Below are 18,923 nucleotides of genomic sequence, written 5' to 3' on the forward strand. Positions count from 1 at the left end.
GTAGAGGTTACTTGGCTGCGGTGGTTGCTTGAGGATTTTGGTGTTTCTATTTCTGGGCCGACTCCTCTTTTGTCTGACAGTACAGGTGCCATTAGTATTGCTCGTGATCCGGTGAAGCATGAGCTTACTAAACACATTGGTGTTGATACTTCATATACACAAGCACAGGTACAGGATGATGTTATTACTCTTCAGTATGTGCCTTCAGAGCTTCAGTTGGCAGATTTCTTTACGAAGGCACAGACCAGGTTTCAGCCCAGGTTATATCTCTCCAAACTTAGTGTCGTTGATCCACCTTGAGTTTGAGGGGGGGTGTTAGATGTATATGTATATCTTGTAGTTTTCCCATTGTATAAGGGGTTTTGTGTATATTTCCTAATACCTGTACATGTATATATTTGGGCCTAGAGTCCTCATGATGAATACAAGTGCTATTCATAACAATCACGAGTCCAGGCCAAACCCTAGGCCGGCCGTGTGCCCTTCTCCTCTCCGCTGCCCTAGCTCGCGTGGCAGCCCCAGTTTGCGCAACCACCCACCAGTCGCCGCCGCCGCTTGCCCTAGGCCGCGACAACTCTTCCCCTGCGCCGCCCCTCCCTGGCCGGCTGCCCCCCCCCTCCCTTGCGCCGCCTCCTCTGGCCGGCTGCTCTCCCGTCCTTGTGCGAACCATCCCCTGGCCGGGTGCAACCCAGCAGGTTCCATCTCTTGATGTCCTGTGACACCAGCACCTACACCAACGCCGGCGACACCCTCGACGACGGTGACTCTTTCCTCGACGACATCGCCTCCCTCTTCGTCGACGACATCCAGCCTCTGACGATCTCCATGGCTATGTACGCCGCCGTCTCCGTGCAGGCGCACATTCCCATCAAGTTGGAAATCCACTCCTCCAACTACACCAAGTGGAGCAACTTCATCGAGGCCATGTGCGGCAAGTTCGGCCTCCTCCGTCACATCACCAGCGCCCTTCCTGAACCGCGCACTGATGCATGGAACGAAGAAGACAGCGCTGTCCGCAGCTGGCTCTACGGCTCCGTCACCGAGGACGTCTCGACTTCATCATGACGGCCAACCAGACTGCGCGGGAACTTTGGGACGCCATCGCCCAGGCGAACAAAGCCCCTCGCGCCATCTTCTTGAGTCATTCGTTTCATGTGCTTACTCAAGGGGATATGTTCGTCCATGAGTACGCCCAAGCCCTGAAGAAGGCCGCCGATGCGCTTCGGGACGTCGACAAGCCCATCTCCGAGTCTGAGATGGTGCTGACCCTTCTCGCTGGCGCTGATCCTCGCTACAACACCACTAGAGAAATCATTGCAGGCGAGGCGGGCATGACCTTCGTCAAGGCCGTCGATCGCCTCGCCCTCCAGGAGTTGCGCCTGGCAAATTAGGCCAAGATGTCCGCCTCCTTTGCTCTGGTCGCCTCCTCCTCGTCTGGGTGCGGCTCTTCCTGCCAATCTGCGTCGTCTTCGACCTCCGTCATGCAGCCACGCCCAAACCTGCAGCAGCGGCGTCTGCCACAGCTGCAGCAGGGCGGACAACAGTAGCAACGTCGTAGGGGCAGGCGGTCCAACGACGGCCAATAGCAGCAGCAGCCACCTCACACGCCTAACCCTAGCGGCCCATGGATCTGCATCAACCCATGGGCTGCCCCCAGGGTTCGGAAGGCGGGAGTGGTGGTGCAGGAGGCCAATTCCTATGGGCGGTCAGGGCGTTCTTGGCGCCCCTCCTCAAGCTAATGCGGCGCTCACCTCACCCCAGGCGCTAGCTCAGTCTCCTTCGTGGGATTAGGTTGGTCTAATCGCCGCTCTTCAGCAGATAGCGCTCGAGGGAAATGAATGGGTGAAGGACAATGGAGCCTCCACGCACATGCTCTCCTCTGAACGTATATTTCTCTCTCGCCTTCCAGCTCCTTCCGCTTCGATTACCGTAGGCAATGATGCACATATCCCTGTCACGTCCCGAGGTTCTTCTGTTCTAGCCACCGATACGTCTAGATTTGTTCTGAACAACGTTCTTATCGTTCCATCCATAATTCGCAACTTACTTTCAGTTCGCCAATTCACTCGCGATAACTGTTGTTCTATCGAGTTTGACGCCTCTGGTTTTTCTATTAAGGACATCAGGACGCGAGGAGTGATCCTTCGCTGCGATAGTGCCGAGGACCTCTACACCATCCCATCAGTTGCTCCCACCACCGCACAAGCCCTCCTTGCAGCCTCCTTCACCTTATGACATCGTCACCTTGGTCATCCTGGTCCAGCAGTCTTAGCTACTTTAAAACAGAACAATTTGGTTTCATGTAATAAAGTAGATCATTCGCTGTGTCATGCCTGTTAGCTTGGCAAGCACGCGTGTCTTCCTTTCACTCCTACTTCACAAACTACTTCTCTTTTGGAATAGATCATTGTGATGTCTAGACCTCTCCGGTTGCTAGTGTTTCTGGTTGCTCTTATTACCTTGTTCTGCTAGATGATTATACACACTATTGTTGGACGTTCCCGCTTAAGCACAAATTCGATATACATCAGCGTATCGTTGATTTTATTGCTTATGCCCGTACACAGTTCGACCTACCCGTTAAGTGCTTCCAAGCCGATAACGGGACTGAGTTTGTCAATCGCGCCATGCACGCCTCCCTCCGCACCAACGGCATCATATTCCACCTATCATGCCCATACACCTCCCCACAGAATGGCAAGGCCGAACGTATTCTTCGAACTCTTAACAATTCAATGCAAACCTTACTCATCGATGCCTCCATGCCGCCCAAATATTGGGCTGAGGCGCTTGCAGTAGCCACCTACTTGCTCAACCGGAGCTCCTCTTCTTATATCCGAAACGTGATTCCCTATTTTCGGCTCTATAACTCCTATCCCACTTATGATCACTTGCGTGTCCTCGATTGCTTGTGTTATCCTAACCTGCAGGCTACTTCTCCACATAAGCTTACGCCGCGCTCGACAGCATGTGTCTTTTTGGGATATCCACCTGATCATAAGAGATATCGCTGTCTCGACCTTTCTACGCGTCGCATTATCATATCACGACATGTTGTGTTCGATGAGTCCACTTTTCCCTTTGCCCATGAGACTCACCCACCCTCCACCAACTCCTTTGATTTCTTACTCAGACATGACTTGGGTATTGCACCGTTGTTTACTAATCATGCAGCTAGTGGCTCTTCTGCGGCTGCTCCGTCTTCCTTAGACGTTGAGCAACCGCCCTCGGTATCTGGTGGCGGTGGTACTGTAACCCCACTAGGACCCTCGACTTCCTCCAGTCCGGGCGGAGGTGGTCTCGTGCCCCGGCCGGTCCTTCGGCTTCATCCACTACGGGTGGGTCGTCTTCCTGTCCATTGCCAGCGCCGACTGTTGAGCCAGCAGCAGTGGCATCAGCTCCGCCTGCTCCTGCTGGTCCTAGCGCGAGTTCTGCGCCCGCCGCAGCAGCTCCTCTAGCCGCTTTGGTCGGGTCTACAGCCGTTGACCGCCTGCTGTGCCTGCCGCCGTCAGGACACCTCCGCAGCGCAGTCGTCCTCTACATGACCTTCCCTTGCCGCAGCAGCAGGGCCACTACCTTGATCCTCTTCCGGCACGGTCTTCAGATGGTCCACCTCGAGAGCTTCCAGCTCTTGAGCCCCCTCGACGTCCGATGAGTGGTTCTCCACCGCCGACTCTTCGCCGCATTACTCGACTCCAGTCTCAAACGATTCAGCCAAACAGTTACTAGAATTTGTCTGCTGATCATGTTGTTGCTTCTCCCGTCCCGGCCAATTATCGCAGTGCTCTTGCGGATCCTAATTAGCGAGCAGCCATGGCAGATGAGCTTCAGGCTCTGGTTGACAATGGTACTTGGCGTTTCAGGCTCTGGTTGACAATGGTACTTGGCACCTTGTTCCTCGGCCTCCTGGAGCTAATGTGGGTACCGACAAGTGGATTTTCAAGCATAAATTTCATTCAGATGGTTCTCTTGCACGTCACAAAGCTCGATGGGTTGTTCGTGGATTTTCTCAGCAGCATGGCATAGATTATGATGAGACTTTCAGTACTGTGGTTAAGTTTGCTACCATTCGCACTGTCCTCAGCCTTGCTGCATCTCGACATTGGCCTATCCATCAACTTGATGTGAAGAATGTCTTTCTGCATGGACATCTTGATGAGACAATGTACTGTCAACAACCTCCTGGTTTTGTTGATCCTTCACGTCCAGATTATATCTGTCTTCTGCAGAAGTCTCTTTATGGGTTGAAGCAAGCTCCTCGTGCATGGTACCAGCGATTTGCTACATATATTCGTCACTTGGGGTTCGCTCCATCGGTCTCCGACACTTCGTTGTTTGTTTACAAGGATGGCGCCGGCACTTCTTACTCGCTCTTATATGTCGATGACATTGTTCTCACTGCCTCGTCGACAGATTTGCTTCTCTCCATTATTGGTCACCTTCATGCTAAGTTTGCTATGACTGATTTGGGTGATCTACATCACTTTCTAGGGATTTCTGTCACCCGCAATTCAGATGGATTGTTCTTTCTCAGGGACAGTATGCCTCGGATCTAATACAGCGCGCCGGTATGAGCGAGTGCCACTCTACCTTGACGCTAGTTGATAGTAAGTCCAAGCTGTCTGCTATAGATGGTCCTCCAGTTGCGGATCCTTCAGAGTACAGGAGTATTGTTGGTGCCTCACTCTGACTCGTCCTGATTTGGCCAATGCCGTTCAGTAAGTCTGCTTGTTCATGCATGATCCCAGGGAACCACATCTTGTACTCGTCAAGCGGATTTTGCGTTTGTCAAGGGCACTCTGGACGCTGGCTTTTCTTTAGGAGCTGGTCCTGTCAACATTCTCACAGCATATTCTGATGCTGATTGGGCTGGATGCCCAGATTCCCGACGTTCTACCTCAGGTTACTATGTTTATCTTGGTGATAATTTGGTGTCTTGGTTCTCTAAACGCCAGACTACAGTTTCCCGTTGCAGTGCTGAGGCTGAATATAGGGCAGTTGCACATGTTGTTGCTGAGTGTTGTTGGCTGCGTCAGTTGCTTCAGGAGCTTCATGTTCCCCTCGCCAAGGCTACTGTTGTCTACTATGACAACGTTAGTGCTGTATATATGACTGCTAATCCAGTCCACCGTCGCACGAAGCACATCGAGATTGACATTCATTTTGTTCGCGAGAAGGTGGCCTTGGGAGAAATTCGGGTCTTGCATGTCCCGTCTTCTCATCAGTATGCTAATATTATGACTAAAGGACTTCCAGTCCAATTGTACACTGATTTTAGGACCAGTCTTGGTCTTCGTTTAGCTCCGCCTACGACTAAGGGCGGGTATTAGAGATATATTGTTGTATTCCCTTGTATTGAGTTTACTTGCACTCCAAGCCTATACGGCAATATATAATAGAGGTCACCAGCCGTCCTTTGGGTGTGTGTTGTTTCCCAATTCTCTACATGACGCCAACGTTGCACGCGCCGCTCGCATTGCCACGGAGCAAGCGCGCGCAGCACAGGCAGCCCGAGCTGCTGCCCTGGCCCAGGCCAAGGAGGCCGAGCGGGAAGCCGCCGCTGCTCAGGCAGATCTCGACGCCACCGCCGCTCGTCTCCGTGCCGCGCAGGAGCGCGCTGCTGCCGAGCGCATCGCGTCCGCGCCCTCCACCGAGGATGATGACGCCGACGCCTCCCACCACGGCGATGGCGGCATCGACAACCTTCCTCTCCAGGGCACCCTTCTTCAACAGGAGGCCGCCATCCTCCTCAACCTCCATGCGCAAGCCGTATCAGTTCAGAACATCCGGACTCTGGTCCCGTTGCTCCTCGACGTCAACTCCACCTTCTACGCCCGCTAGGAGTCTTTCCTCGACGTCCTTAGCAAGTACTCGCGGGAACGCCATGTTCTCTCCGACGCCGTCGCCCCTGCTTCTTCTTCAAGGGTGCGGATGAACTGTGTCGTCCGCGCCTGACTGCTCGGCGCCATCTCCGACGATCTCGCCAACACTGTCTCCGAACGCAGCGCCTCTGCTCGTGCGATCTGGCTCGCCATCAAGTCCCAATTCCTTGGGAACCGCACTACTCGCGCTATCTACGCCGACCAAGAGTTTCGCGCCTTTTCCCAAGGCGATCTCTCCGTCGTCGACTACTGGCGCCGCTTCAAATGCATGCTGGAAGATCTTCGGGACCTCGGCCAGCCCATCTCCGATGAGACGCTCGTCCTCAACATCATCTGTGGGCTCAACGATCCCTTCAGCACTCTTGGCCTTCACCTTCGCCGCAGCACCCCTCTCCTTCCTTCCTGCAAGTGCGCGACGACCTTCGTCTCGAGGAGTTGACCATGGCCAAATCTCCTCCCACCACTGCCCTCACCGCCCCTCTCCGGCTCCAGCACCGGCGGTTCTGGCGGGTCCAAGCCGCCGGCCTCGGCGCCGTTTTGACCACCGCAGCAGCAGGACTCCGCCCCGAAGGCGCCATAGGAGCCGACATCCAATTCCACGAGCGGCGGCTTCTAGCGCGGCGGCAAGCGCTTCAACAAAGAAGGCGGGGGGGGGGGGTTGTTCCTCCACTGGCGGCGCCTCTGGCGCATCTGGCGGCGGCACCGACAGTTCTTCCCCTATGACGGCTCCCCGCCGGAGCCAGCTTCTACAACCCGTGGACCGGCGCAATCTACATGTGGGCGGGTCCACGGGCCCCGACGCCTCCACGGGCCGCTCCTCCAGCCCAGCAGCAGCACTAGACCTACATCGCCGGCCCATCTGGCCATTGGGCGGGCTAGTCGGGTGTTCCCTCTCCTGCCGCCACCCATCGCCTCTGTCTCAGAGATCAGCAGGCCCTAGCGGCCCAATTCCAGACCATGTCGCTTCAACAGCCGCCGCAACAGGACTGGTATTTCGATACTAGTGCTACCAGTAACATGGCATCCAATGCTGGTATACTCTCGATCTCTTTCGCTCCTTCCCGTCATTCTCCTTCGTCCATTATTGTCGGTAATGGGAATTTCTTGCATGTCACCGCCATCGGCAACGTAGACCTTCCTCATAAGCTTCATCTTAGTAATGTCTTGGTCTCTCCTGATCTTATTAAGAATCTTATTTTCGTTCGCCAGTTCACCATCGACAATAACTGTTCTGTGGAATTTGACCCCTTTGGTTGTTCTGTGAAGGATCTTCTCACTCGGAGTGAGATCGTCAGGTGTGACAGCTCTGGACCTCTCTACCCGTTGCGACTCCCCGCATCCGCCTTGCTTGCATCCACCGCCCCTTCACTTTGGCATCAGCATCTTGGTCATCTCTGTTCATGAAGTTTTGGCTCGCCTTGTGCACTCCTCTACTATTCGTTGTAACAAACACACTAGTGATTCTTTATGTCATGCTTGTCAGCTTGGCCGTCATGAGCGTCTTCCCTTTCACATGTCAACATCTCGCGCTTCTCGCTCTTTTGAGTTGATTCATTGTGATCTTTGGACGTCCCTAATAACTAGTGTTTCTGGTCATAAATATTATCTGGTGGTGCTCGATGATTTCTCATACTATCTTTGGACCTTCCCTCTGCGCCTCAAGTCCGACACTTTTTCCACCCTGTCTGACTTTTTTGCTTATGGGCGCACACAGTTTGGCGTTACTGTGCAGGGTATACAGTGTGACAATGGCAAGGAGTTTGACAACTCTAGCTCTCGTGTCTTCCTCTTGGCCAATGGTGTTCGCCTGCGCATGTCATGTCCTTATACCTCGCCTCAGAACGGTAAAGCTAAACAGATTATTTGCACTGTCAATAACACTGTTCGCTCCCTTCTGTTCCAAGCTAGCGTTCCCCCTCGCTACTGGGCTGCAGCGCTCACCACCGCCACATACTTGCTGAACATCCTGCCCACCAAGACGCTCAACCTTTCTATGCCACATCTTACCCTGTTCGGTACACCACCATCATATGACCACTTGCACGTCTTTGGGTGTAAGTGCTACCCTAACCTCTCTGCCACAACAGCCAATAAGCTTTCTCCTCGCTCCACTCTCTGTGTCTTTCTCGGTTACTCCCCTTATCACAAGGGGTACATCTGCCTTGATCGTCACACAAATCGGACCATCATCTCCCGTCGTGTGCTCTTTGAGGAGTCTTCCTTTCCGTTTGCAGAGACCTCTTCTCCACCAACACCAAAGGACTTTGATTTTATCGAAGAGTTTGCTAATCCGGTGGTACTTCCCTTCCTACCGTCCACCAGTTTGATGCCAGCAGGTTCTTCTGACGCGCCACGCGCGGCCACGGCACCCTCTACGGCCGCAGCGCCACGCGCGGCCACGGCGTCCTCGCCAGCAGCCACGCCACGCACGGCCCCGACGTCCTCTCCAGCTGCTACGTGAAACATGGCCCTAGCGCCCTCGACTCCTGCGCCACGCGCGGCCACGGTGTCTTCCACATCTGCGCCACGCGAGGCCTTAGGCCCTCGTTTTGGCCGTGCTGCAGCACCCTCTGTTCAGGCCACATCTCCAGCTGTCTCTCCGGCGCCTGCATCGACTTCCACATATCAGCTTCCTGCCGGAGCTGTTCGGATCGGATCGCACCGGTGACCAATCAGCATGGCATGGTCCCGAGGGTGAAGCGCTGCATCTACCTGCCGACGCTCTACCACATGGCGACTCTGTCCCCGGTTCCTCGGACATATCGCACCGCCCTCGCCAACCAAGATTGGCGAGCTGCTATGGAGGCTGAGTTCGACACCCTCCTGTCCAACCACACTTGGGATCTCGTTCCTCGGCCACTAGGTTCCAGTGTGGTTCCAGAGTGGTTACCCACTCAAGCATAAATTCAAGTCTGACGGGTTTCTTGAGCGCTGTAAGGCTCGCTGGGTTCTACGTGGCTTTACTCAACGTCCTGGCGTCGACTTTGATGAAACCTTCAGCCCAGTAGTGAAGCCTGCTACAGTTCGGATAGTGTTATCTCTTGTTGTTTCTAGCACCTGGCCCGTTCATCAGCTGGACGTGAATAATGCATTCGTGCAAGGTAATCTATCTGAGACAATCTATTGTGTTCAGCCATCTGATTTAGAGGACCATGCTCACCCGAACTACGTTTGTAAGCTCAATTGCTCTCTACAGACTCAAACAGGCACCGCGTGCTTGGTTCAGCCGGTTCGCCTCTCATCTTCTGAAGCTGGGTTTTGTTGAAGCTAAGTCTGACACCTCACTATTCGTCTATCACAATGGCACGGATGTTGCCTATCTGCTGCTCTATGTGGATGATATTGTCTTGACAGCTTCCTCTACTGGTCTTCTGCGTCGCACCATTGCAGCTCTCCAACAGGAGTTCTCAATAAAGGATCTCAGGCCCCTTCATCACTTCCTTGGAATGCAGGTTCAGCAGCAGCAAGACTCCAGTCTTTTCCTCCCCCAGCGACAGTATATGATTGAGATACTTCGTGCTGGCATGGCAGACTGTAAGTCTTGCTCGACACCTGTGGATCTGAACCCCAAGCTCTCTGCTGATGATGGTCCTCCAGTTTCAGATCCCACTGATTTTCGCAGCTTGGCAGACTGTAAGTCTTGCTCAACACCCGTGGATCTGAACCCCAAGCTCTCTGCTGATGATGGTCCTCCAATTTCAGATCCCACCGATTTTCGCAGCTTGGCTGGGGCTCTCCAGTGGCTCACCTTCGCCCGACCAGACATTTCTTATGTCGTTCAACAAGTTTGCCTCCATATGCATGATCCCCGAGAACCCCACTTGGCCGCGCTTAAGCATATTCCGTGCTATGTTCGCGGCACTATGGATCTTAGGCTCTTGATACGTCCCTGTGCTCAGTCTAACTTGGTGGCTTATTCTGATGCTGATTGTGCTGGTTGTCCGGATACTCGCCGATCAACTTCTGGCCATGCAATATTTCTTGGGGACAATCTGATCTCTTGGTCATCCAAGCGCCAGAACACCATCTCTCGCTCCAGTGCTGAAGCCAAGTACCAAGCTGTTGTCAAGGCCATTGCAGAGGTCACTTGGTTACGCCAACTCTTGTCTGAGCTGCACTCGCCATTGTGCAAGACAACATTGGTGTATTGTGATAACGTCAGTGCCGTCTACATGTCATCGAATCCCGTTCAGCACCAGCGCACCAAGCATGTGAAGATTGATATTCACTTTGTCCGGAAGCGCGTTGCTCTTGGTGATGTCCGCGTTCTTCATGTGCCGACTACGTCGCAGTTCGCCGATATCTTCACCAAGGGGCTGCCTACATCAGTCTTCACAGAGTTTCGGTCCAGTCTAAACATTGGGTCACCCGATGCTTCGACTGCAGGGGCGTGTTAGATAGTTGATGTATATGTGTGATCAGGGTCCAGCGCCTGGCTTGTTAGCCGGCCAGCCCGTGTACTTGGGCCCGAGCAAGGCTTGTTAGCCTGCCAACCCTTATTTGATATTGTAGAGATATGATAGGTTAAGTCCTAGGAGATCTTGATTATGGGTTTCCTTTAGCCCCAGGATCTCATCTCCCTATATATGTAACCTCTGTGTATCTCTCAATAATCAATCCGATATTTCACACAAATCCAATCTCTTTCAGCCTCGGTGGCGACGCCTCACTCCTCGCGGGCGAGGATGCGCCAGCCTCGTCAACGGCTCCCGCTATGGCCAGCTACGGCGGCCACACCGGCCTAGGTGAAAGCAAGTACAATTGGGAAAACTGATATGAGGAGGGGCACGGATTGTAGGAGGGCCACGGGGCGCCTCTGGTGGTGGAGCCACCGTTGTTGGGCTGGGAGCTGGTCTGGCTGCCTGCATGACCGCCTTGCTGCTATCCATAGCCGTCGCGCTTGCCGCCACGCTTGCTGCGGTGGCTCTTGGACAAAGAGGAGGGCGCACTCCCGGGGCCCGTGCTACCACTGGCAAGCTGCTGGGGCTTCAACAAGGGTGCAGTGGAGGCGGTGGTAGAGGCAACAAGAGCCATTAGCGAGGATCCCGCGGGTGACTCCATGGTGAGCTCCTCAAGGAAGTCGGCCTTGGCGTCGGTGAAGGAGAGGAAGGGGCACCTGCGACGGATATTCATTCCCGATATGCCTATAGCGTTCATTCAAACCATGGATAAGATGAAGAACAAGGGTGCGGTCAGAGATGACTTCACCCAGGGCGCCAAGATGATCGGCCATGCGCTTGAGGGCCTTGCAGTACTCAGCGATGGACTGATCTCCTTGGACGTAGTTGTGGAACTTGGACTCAAGGAGTAGCGCCCGAGTCCCACGGTTGTTGAAGAACTAGGACTCGATGGCGAGCCAGGCAAGCCAGGCAACACGCGCGGTGGAGGTCCCGGCGGAGATTGTCTCGACGAGGTAGTCGGAGATGGTCCCGAAGATCCAGGACTTGACAACGCAATCCATGCACTGCCAGTCCAGGAAGGAGGGCGCCGACGTGTCCCACAGGATGTGATCCTGCAGGAAGTACTTCCTGACGACAAGAACTTGATCGCGCCACCGATCATAGTTGTCGGTGTTGACGTCAAGGATTGTTGGAACCAGGGCCCGGATGTTCTGGACGGCAACGGCTTGGGCGTGAAGATTGGTGATCGCAGCGGCTTCATGGAGGAGAAGGGCCTGGTGAAGACCGCCGGCATCATGGACCTCGGAGTCGGGCTCGAAAGGGAGGGATCATCGGGATCGGGATCGACGGTGGTGGCGCGCTCCAGTTCAGCGCGTTCAAGGGCTTCGCGCTCGCGAGCCGCGGCAACATCGCGTTTCAGGGCGGCGGCCTTCGCCTCCTGCTCGGCGGCGAAGGCGCGGTCCAGGGTGGCGCGCCGAGCCGCCTTATTCTTGGCCGCTCGTAGACGCGCGGTGGTGTTGGTGTCATCTGCCTTGGCCTTGGCGGCGGCCAGGATTTTGGCGTCGGCGGCCGACTTGTTCTTCGGGTCGACGGGGCGGCCTTGACCCGGAATTCGGATCGATGGGGCGGCCTTGGCCTGGAGCTCGGCATTGGTGGTGGCAGGGGCCTTGGGTTGTCGTTAGCATCGATGGAGTCGGCGGCGGCTGATCGCGAGGAGAGGGGAGGAGTCCCCACCATCGCAGCGCAGCAGGGATCTGATGCGCGGCGCAGCCGTGAAAGGCGCAGAGAAGGGGGCGCAGCCGGAGGGCGCGCGGCGCAGCCAAAGAGGCATGCTAGGGCAGCGAAAGGGAAATCAGGTTCGGGAACCTGGCTCGTGATACCATGAAAGCAAGCAGGATTGGGAAAACTGATAGATCGATTAGGGGGGAGGCAATGCCCGTGTACATATATAGGCAAGAATGACCTAGAGTTTATAGAACAATACTCAATCAATGGTGATCCTTGCCAAGAATACAATCATCTACCATAAACCACACAAGGCAGCACAACCGCCAGGCTGCTACGCCAAGGCCCAAAGGCCTGCCCATTGACCCTCGCTAACTAGGCGCCAACTCCAGCCATGGCCGACTGCAGTGCCCCCTTGCTCCCCCGGCCTCGGCGGCCGCTCCTGCCTTGGCCGGCCGTGGCGTCCCCCTGCGGGCGAAGATGCGCCGGCCTATGCGTTGGGTTCCCGCCATGACCTTGGCGATGACCACGTGGGCTCCCTTGGGGAGCGTGGCAAGGGCGGCCTCGGCCGGAGCGCCCCCACATCTACAGCCCGTGCCCGAGGCTGGAGATGGCCCCTCATTTGTAGTCCGTACCCGATGCTGCGGCATGGGCCGAGGCTGAGGCCGCGACGTGGCTCAAGCAGCGGTGGTGGCTCTAGGCGGCTTCTACTGCTTGTGAAGCAGAGTAGCGGTGCGTGGTGGTGCTAGGTGAACGGTGGCGGTGGAAGGGGTGCAGTGGAGCTGCGTGAGTGGCGGGATTGGGGCGTCCAGGAGAAGTGGGAGGTGGAGTAGATGGTTTGGGTGAGAGAACGGTGAGGAAGAAAGAGAAAGCCGAGAGAGGTGAATCTGACATGGGAGGGAGAGAGAGAGGGAATGCGGAATGTGGTGGCCTTTTTGGCATATTGGTGCCACGGTGGCAGGCCACGTCAGCGTTAGTAGCTTATTTGGTGCATTTGAGACCCGGGATGGACCCCTATTGAGTTGCATGCACCGACTAGTTCAACCCAAAAGCTTAAGCTGATGGAGAGGGAGAGGTGGGCAATTCACTTATATTCCAACACTCCCCCTCACGTGGAGGCTCCCTCAGACCTCAGACGTGGAATAGGAGCGAGAAGCAATTATTTTATTTAATTGCGCTAACCAGGATTCGAACTCGAGACCTAGCTCTGATACCATATTGAGTTGCATGCACCGACCAGTTCAACCCAAAAGCTTAAGCTGATGGGGAGAGGTGGGCAATTCACTTATATTCCAACAACCCCTTTAAACAGTTTGCAAACCCAAAATTTTTTAAGAGTTTGGGGACCTAACTGACAGAACATTACAAGTTTGGGGACGCATTTTACTTAAGAGAATTCAAGTTCTCATATAAAGAATTCAAGTTCTCATATACAGTAACAAGAAAAGCGAGAAATGACCTTACCAGTCAGAGAACCAATAATGGTCAGATTGATGCCAATGCCATCTATTTTTAATTGTTCAAACAAATCCAAACCTAGCTGTGCTTCACCGTTTCTACATTCCAGCAGTTAGTATCTAAAGAATTCAACAAAATTAATTTGAAAGCTGCAATTCATTGCTCAAATTTGTTACCTTTCACAAGCAACAAATAAGACAGAATATGTTATCTCATTTGGACAGACTCCTATTTTGTTCATCTCATTAAGGACATCAACAGCCTTTATGACCTGATCACCATCACCTGCAGTTTCATTACATGGTTAATAAAAAGCATGGAAACAAACATTATTTGAATGTTCAAAGCACAAGGTTCAAATGAAAAGGACAAGTAGCTATTATGCATTTTTCAGACAATGTAAATCCCATTGATCCTCCTTTATGATTATGACAATTAGCTAGCCCTCATACTTGAAAACTAGGTAGATCATTAAACTCAAAATGAAGACCCACTTCAATCTGTAAAGTTGCAAATTACAAAAGTTATGTCCTAGTGGCTTTCAACTAGATACTGAGTGTATGATGACAATTTAGTTTGCTTACTGCAATGCCACATCAGCATTTTAAGCTAATTGAAAAGATGAAATAGTTTAAGTGGCAGTTTGCATATTGGTGGTGCATAAAGAAATGGTCTATGCAGCCACCTAGCCAGTAGTTAGGCTGCTGCCTAGGTGAGGTCAATTAGACCTAGCAGCCAGCGAATTTTGCCACTGCCACGCTATCGATGGCATCTCCTCCCCCTGCCATTCTGCCACTGAGATATCTTGCCTACTACAATTTATCTAATCCTCCTTCCCTCTCCCTGTAAGTGACCCCCTCTCCATTTCATAGGCAAGCTAGGCACTAGGTCTCACCACTACAATAGTGCTAGGTGATTTGTTTTCATAACACCTAGGAGTTTTTTAACCACTGGATAACAGACCACATGAATTTACTATTAAAATTTAACAACCTAAGTAGCATTGTTACAAGTACAGGGACATCTAGTAAATTTTCTTCTTAGAGATTATATAAGTGGAAAATGAAAATGTTGTTTATCATTTCTTTGTGGGAAGGTACATACACAGAGAGGTGATCAATGCATTCATCATTGAAACAGTTGGGGTCAATTTGATAGACTTAATCTCCTCGTAAAGCTGCAGTGCCTTCTTCCAGTCCTTTGCCTGAAACAGTGGCCCTCAAATCATAATAAGCTACAAGGAATCTTCGTAATATATCGATGCTTTTTTTTGGGGGGGGGGGGGGGAGGGGGGTGGTTATACGAATATAGCATGCAATAGAGTGAGTTACGGAAGTTACACATTACATACAAAATCTAAGGCTATCGACCAACATGCATGTCATATTTAAATCATAGGTGTGCTTTTCATGCAACAGTTTACAAAAGAACTTACATTGCAGCAAGCACCCATTAACGAACTGTATGCAATTGTTCCAACGTGCAAACCTTTTGCTCTTGCATCTTTCATTATCTCAAATGCAGCGTCTGCCCTCTTCGCATGGCCAGCTACATCAACTAGAGCACTCAAAAACACCTGTAGTTCATGAAATAAACAGAAAAAGAAATAAAATGTAGAGAGCACATTAGGTGTTTCATCCTTTATGGTTACCACGAAAAAATGCACCTCATCGGGTTTTACTCCAATCTTGTTCATATCTTCATATATCTTCAGTGCAAACCCTAAATCACCAGTCAGGCTACAGCTTCTCAATGCGATGGTGTAAACCTCCGGGGTACCCTTTATATTGTACTCCTGAAGCATTTTATACACCTCACGAGCTCGATCAGCCTATACAAACAAGACGAACACAACTTGATTTTGGATATAAATGCAATATTACCCATTTTGCATTTCCTTAACAATGCTCAATCTGTAAAGCCACCTGGCCCGCCTGAATACATGTCTTCATTAGTGCTCCAACAGTAACATGATCAGGAAGGATTGGTCTGGATCCTTTTGAATCCGAAGATTCTGCTGTCATTTCTGATAAAACATCAAACGCCCGAGCGACAGCCCCAGATTCACCGCATGCACTGATTAAAGCATTGAAGACAACTCGATCTGGCTTCACCTTCTACTGCAAGTATGACCCAGTAAGTTTGACAAGTATGAAAAGTTGAAAACCATATATAGAGTAATAGATAGCAAGATATCTTCAGTAACATTTATAGATTATAGCCAACGTAAAAGGAGCACATATAACATAAAACACATCAGACAGAACAATATCACCTTTGAACTCATAATCCCATAAGCACCAAATGCTTTTGCCACTTGTCCAGCTCTAGCACAACCATCAATTAACGCGCTGTATGTGTTAACATTTGGATCTATACCAGCACTGACCATCTCATGGAAGACCTAAAATGTAATTATAACATGTATATGTATATTAATATATATTAAAAGGAAACTACTATGTAACTTTGTGACTTAGTTAACTACCTCGAACATGGCATCAACTTTCCCACACTTGGCACAAGTGGATATCAGCGTGGTGTAAAGTTTACAATCAGGTTTTAGTCCAGCTTCCTTTAGGAGCTCCATAACTTGGAGGGCTCCTGTAAAAGTAAAAACAAGTAGATACTCCATGGTTCTGAGTCAACTCTGGCATATCTGACAAGAAATGTTAGAACTTCAAGGTACAGCAGTTACCATCAAAATCTTGTGAATTAGCACATACGGACAAAAGCATATTGAAGGTACTTATTTTTGGGCTGTCAATCAATCTGCAGAAGCGAAGAGCTTCCAAGACAGCCCTTTGCTTCTTACACATACTGAAAAAGCTGGCATGGTGGATCTGAAAATTAATGGAAATCAGGAGCTTGAAGATATTTTACAGGGAAAGAAGTAAATTAGCCTCCTTAGCTCTTGTAGTAGTGTAATCTTAGTCTTGATCTATGTAAAATGAGAGCATATAGCCCTGTGAGTCCTAGCGGGCACTAAACTGCTGAACATGGCATCTTCGTAGGCAGTGGAATGTCATATCCTACCACTATTTTCATCTTTTTGCCCTCTTCATCATCAATGGTAAGTCAAACACATCAACAGGAGGTTCCTGATCCTGGAACCTGGTAATGGAAGGTACACAACAGACAGGAAAAACCAACTAAGATCTGGATTCTGGACCTCCTATTTTCTTTCTTACCAAAAACACCTCCCCAACCGTGACATGGCATTGACAACTGCTCAGGGGTCAGCAAAATCTGACATGTGGTTCCTAACATGTTCCTATTTTAGTTTCTGCCTTCAGCTGACTTAGCAATTACGTGTCAAAAATTGTTGCCATGCTGCATAACCAAGCTGATTTAAGTTAAGGGGAATATTTGCTCCATTTTTTATAGTTGAAGGATGAATATTAGGCATTTCATAGTGCAGGACTAAAATTAGACAATCTTAGAATAAATATATACTACTACCTATTACAGAGGCTAATTGGAAAACTCATTCCCCTCAACATGTAAAAACCATTAAACTTTGGGAAGGTAATTTACCTTCTTCATATCAAGTAATCCATTTTGCTCCATGCTTTCTAACAAATCCACACAGTCCTTCAGTCTGAAAATACCAAATGGATGTTTCAACCCAAAAAAAATTTACAGATGCACGAGGTGCATAATTTGAAATTAGCACTACATGCAAAATGTCGGAGTTCCGGACTCAAAAGTTTCACACTGATTATCTATCAATTATGATACCTTCCATCAATTAAGAAACTATTGTATATCCTTGAGTAATCTAATGTATCCTTCGTTCCCTTCAATCCCCCTCTTTTCGCTTGAGTGAAGTTATCTGGGTTCTCCTTGTTTAGTATGTTAGAAATGCTCCAGCCAGTTACTGGTGCACCATCATGGTCCTTCACAGCTTTCTCTTGTTTTCTTACAGGACCTTCCCTTGAGCATGCAACTGGAGCAAAGTGCCCTGAATAGAGTATGCTTCAGAGGAGATGGGTAATAATCATTCTATAGATGATAGATGATATGAAAAATAAATAAATAATTTCAGCAGACTAGGTACCAAGAAGAATACATAATTCCAAAGTTAAACCTGCTGGCAAAGAAGAGCTCCTTGCATTTGATTTTGTGGATTCAATCCCTTTCCTTGATTCGAACAAATTGCGATTGCCAGCCAGAGGAAAAAAATCGAGATGATCTTCTGCTATTCTTTTGAAGGACGAAAGAGAAGTAAAATCAAGATGTTCCTCTTGATCACTCTGGCGGCATCCAACTAAATTAGCATCCCAGGCATCTTTTTGCTTAGCAGTATGACCTGGGCTATTTTGCACCACTTCCTGATGTCCTGAAAGGGATAAAAATTGATAAGGTAGCCCAGCTACCCGGCCTATACTGTTAGAGAAATACTTGGTTTTATCTTGTTCTTCTGATACGGTATCATCTGGCATCACAGGAACACTCGTAACCTTTTCGATGGAACAATTTGCAGTTGGAGTTGAGCAACTAACTTCTTCTCGTCCAGAAGTATCAACTGATGTAACCGGTGGTGTCAAAGGAATAGTTACAGAATAAGCCTGTGTTTCTTTATGTACAGTATTTACACACGGAAATATACCAGCTTTGCAATGCATTTCATCAACAGTGGTTCTTCTGGAAACACCAAGCTCTGGAAGCCCACTATCATGAGTTGTTTGTGCTACACAATTACTGCCATATATTGTTTTTGATACACCAAGGACCTTATTTACAATGTTTTTGCCATTTTCATACAAAACCTGCCAGAATACATTGTTCAATCAGCAGAATTCTTGGAAAACGAAAACAACATTCAATAGGCAGAGCACGGGAAATGGGAACATCAATTCTAGCAAACTCTGTTATCTAGAAGATGTATCATTAACTCGAGGACTGCGCAAAAAGCAGCAGTCAACGAAATGTTCACTATTTAAGCTCACCTCAGGGGAATCCCCGTGCGTCGCCCTGCGCCACCGCAACCACACCAGCTGCAGGGCGGCGCGGAGAGTGAACGCCGCGACGCTGACCAGCGAGGTCCCGCCCTGCAGCACGTCCGCCTGGTCGGGGCTCGACGCGCAGCAGGTTGTCTTAAAGTGGGCTCGGGAGCCGGGGCCCGGCGGCGGCGGTGGCTGGAGCAGAAGACCACTCCCGCAGCCGTGGCGCCGGGTGGAGGGGCGGCGGAGAGGGAGGTGGAGAAAGCGTGGAGGTGCGGCCAGCAGGGGGAGGAGCGCTGCGGGGGCAGAGGCGGAGGCGGAGGCGGAGGCGGACGCCTCCATGGTAGGAGAGGGAGACGGTTCAGGGTGATGATGATCCGTTGCAGATGACGATGGGTTTATCCGGAGAGTTTGCGGGGAATTGTGGTGTCGAGGAACGTTGCTTGGCTGCGAGATTTCGCCCGGTTTTCTGCTCCGCGCCACGGCATCCGGCCCGTTTCTCTGGCACGGCT

At 50.9% G+C, this 18,923-nt stretch overlaps 1 protein-coding gene across 3 annotated transcripts in view; it reads right to left on the reverse strand.

Annotated features, from left to right (window-relative positions):
- The window catches only part of LOC120691282 (pentatricopeptide repeat-containing protein MRL1, chloroplastic-like), a 41,029-nt gene extending 22,106 nt beyond the window's left edge, over positions 1–18,923 (reverse strand). Inside the window, exons 1-13 of one of the 3 annotated variants that reach the window (XM_039974323.1) lie at positions 18,418–18,913; positions 17,526–18,237; positions 17,207–17,429; positions 17,003–17,066; positions 16,164–16,308; positions 15,954–16,069; positions 15,741–15,869; positions 15,391–15,582; positions 15,132–15,296; positions 14,901–15,041; positions 14,570–14,669; positions 13,642–13,750; positions 13,472–13,563 (exon numbers count right to left, since the gene is read on the reverse strand). In XM_039974323.1, the coding sequence (XP_039830257.1) occupies positions 13,472–13,563; positions 13,642–13,750; positions 14,570–14,669; positions 14,901–15,041; positions 15,132–15,296; positions 15,391–15,582; positions 15,741–15,869; positions 15,954–16,069; positions 16,164–16,308; positions 17,003–17,066; positions 17,207–17,429; positions 17,526–18,237; positions 18,418–18,753 (2,524 nt within the window). In that variant the 5' untranslated portion in view covers positions 18,754–18,913. Of the gene's footprint in view, positions 1–13,471; positions 13,564–13,641; positions 13,751–14,569; positions 14,670–14,900; positions 15,042–15,131; positions 15,297–15,390; positions 15,583–15,740; positions 15,870–15,953; positions 16,070–16,163; positions 16,309–17,002; positions 17,067–17,206; positions 17,430–17,525; positions 18,238–18,417 lie in introns of all 3 variants that reach the window. The other 2 variants (XM_039974324.1, XM_039974325.1) reach the window with 2 other exon arrangements.

The sequence above is a fragment of the Panicum virgatum genome, chromosome 9N (genome assembly GCF_016808335.1).
Source record: "Panicum virgatum strain AP13 chromosome 9N, P.virgatum_v5, whole genome shotgun sequence".
Classification (NCBI taxonomy): domain Eukaryota; kingdom Viridiplantae; phylum Streptophyta; class Magnoliopsida; order Poales; family Poaceae; genus Panicum; species Panicum virgatum.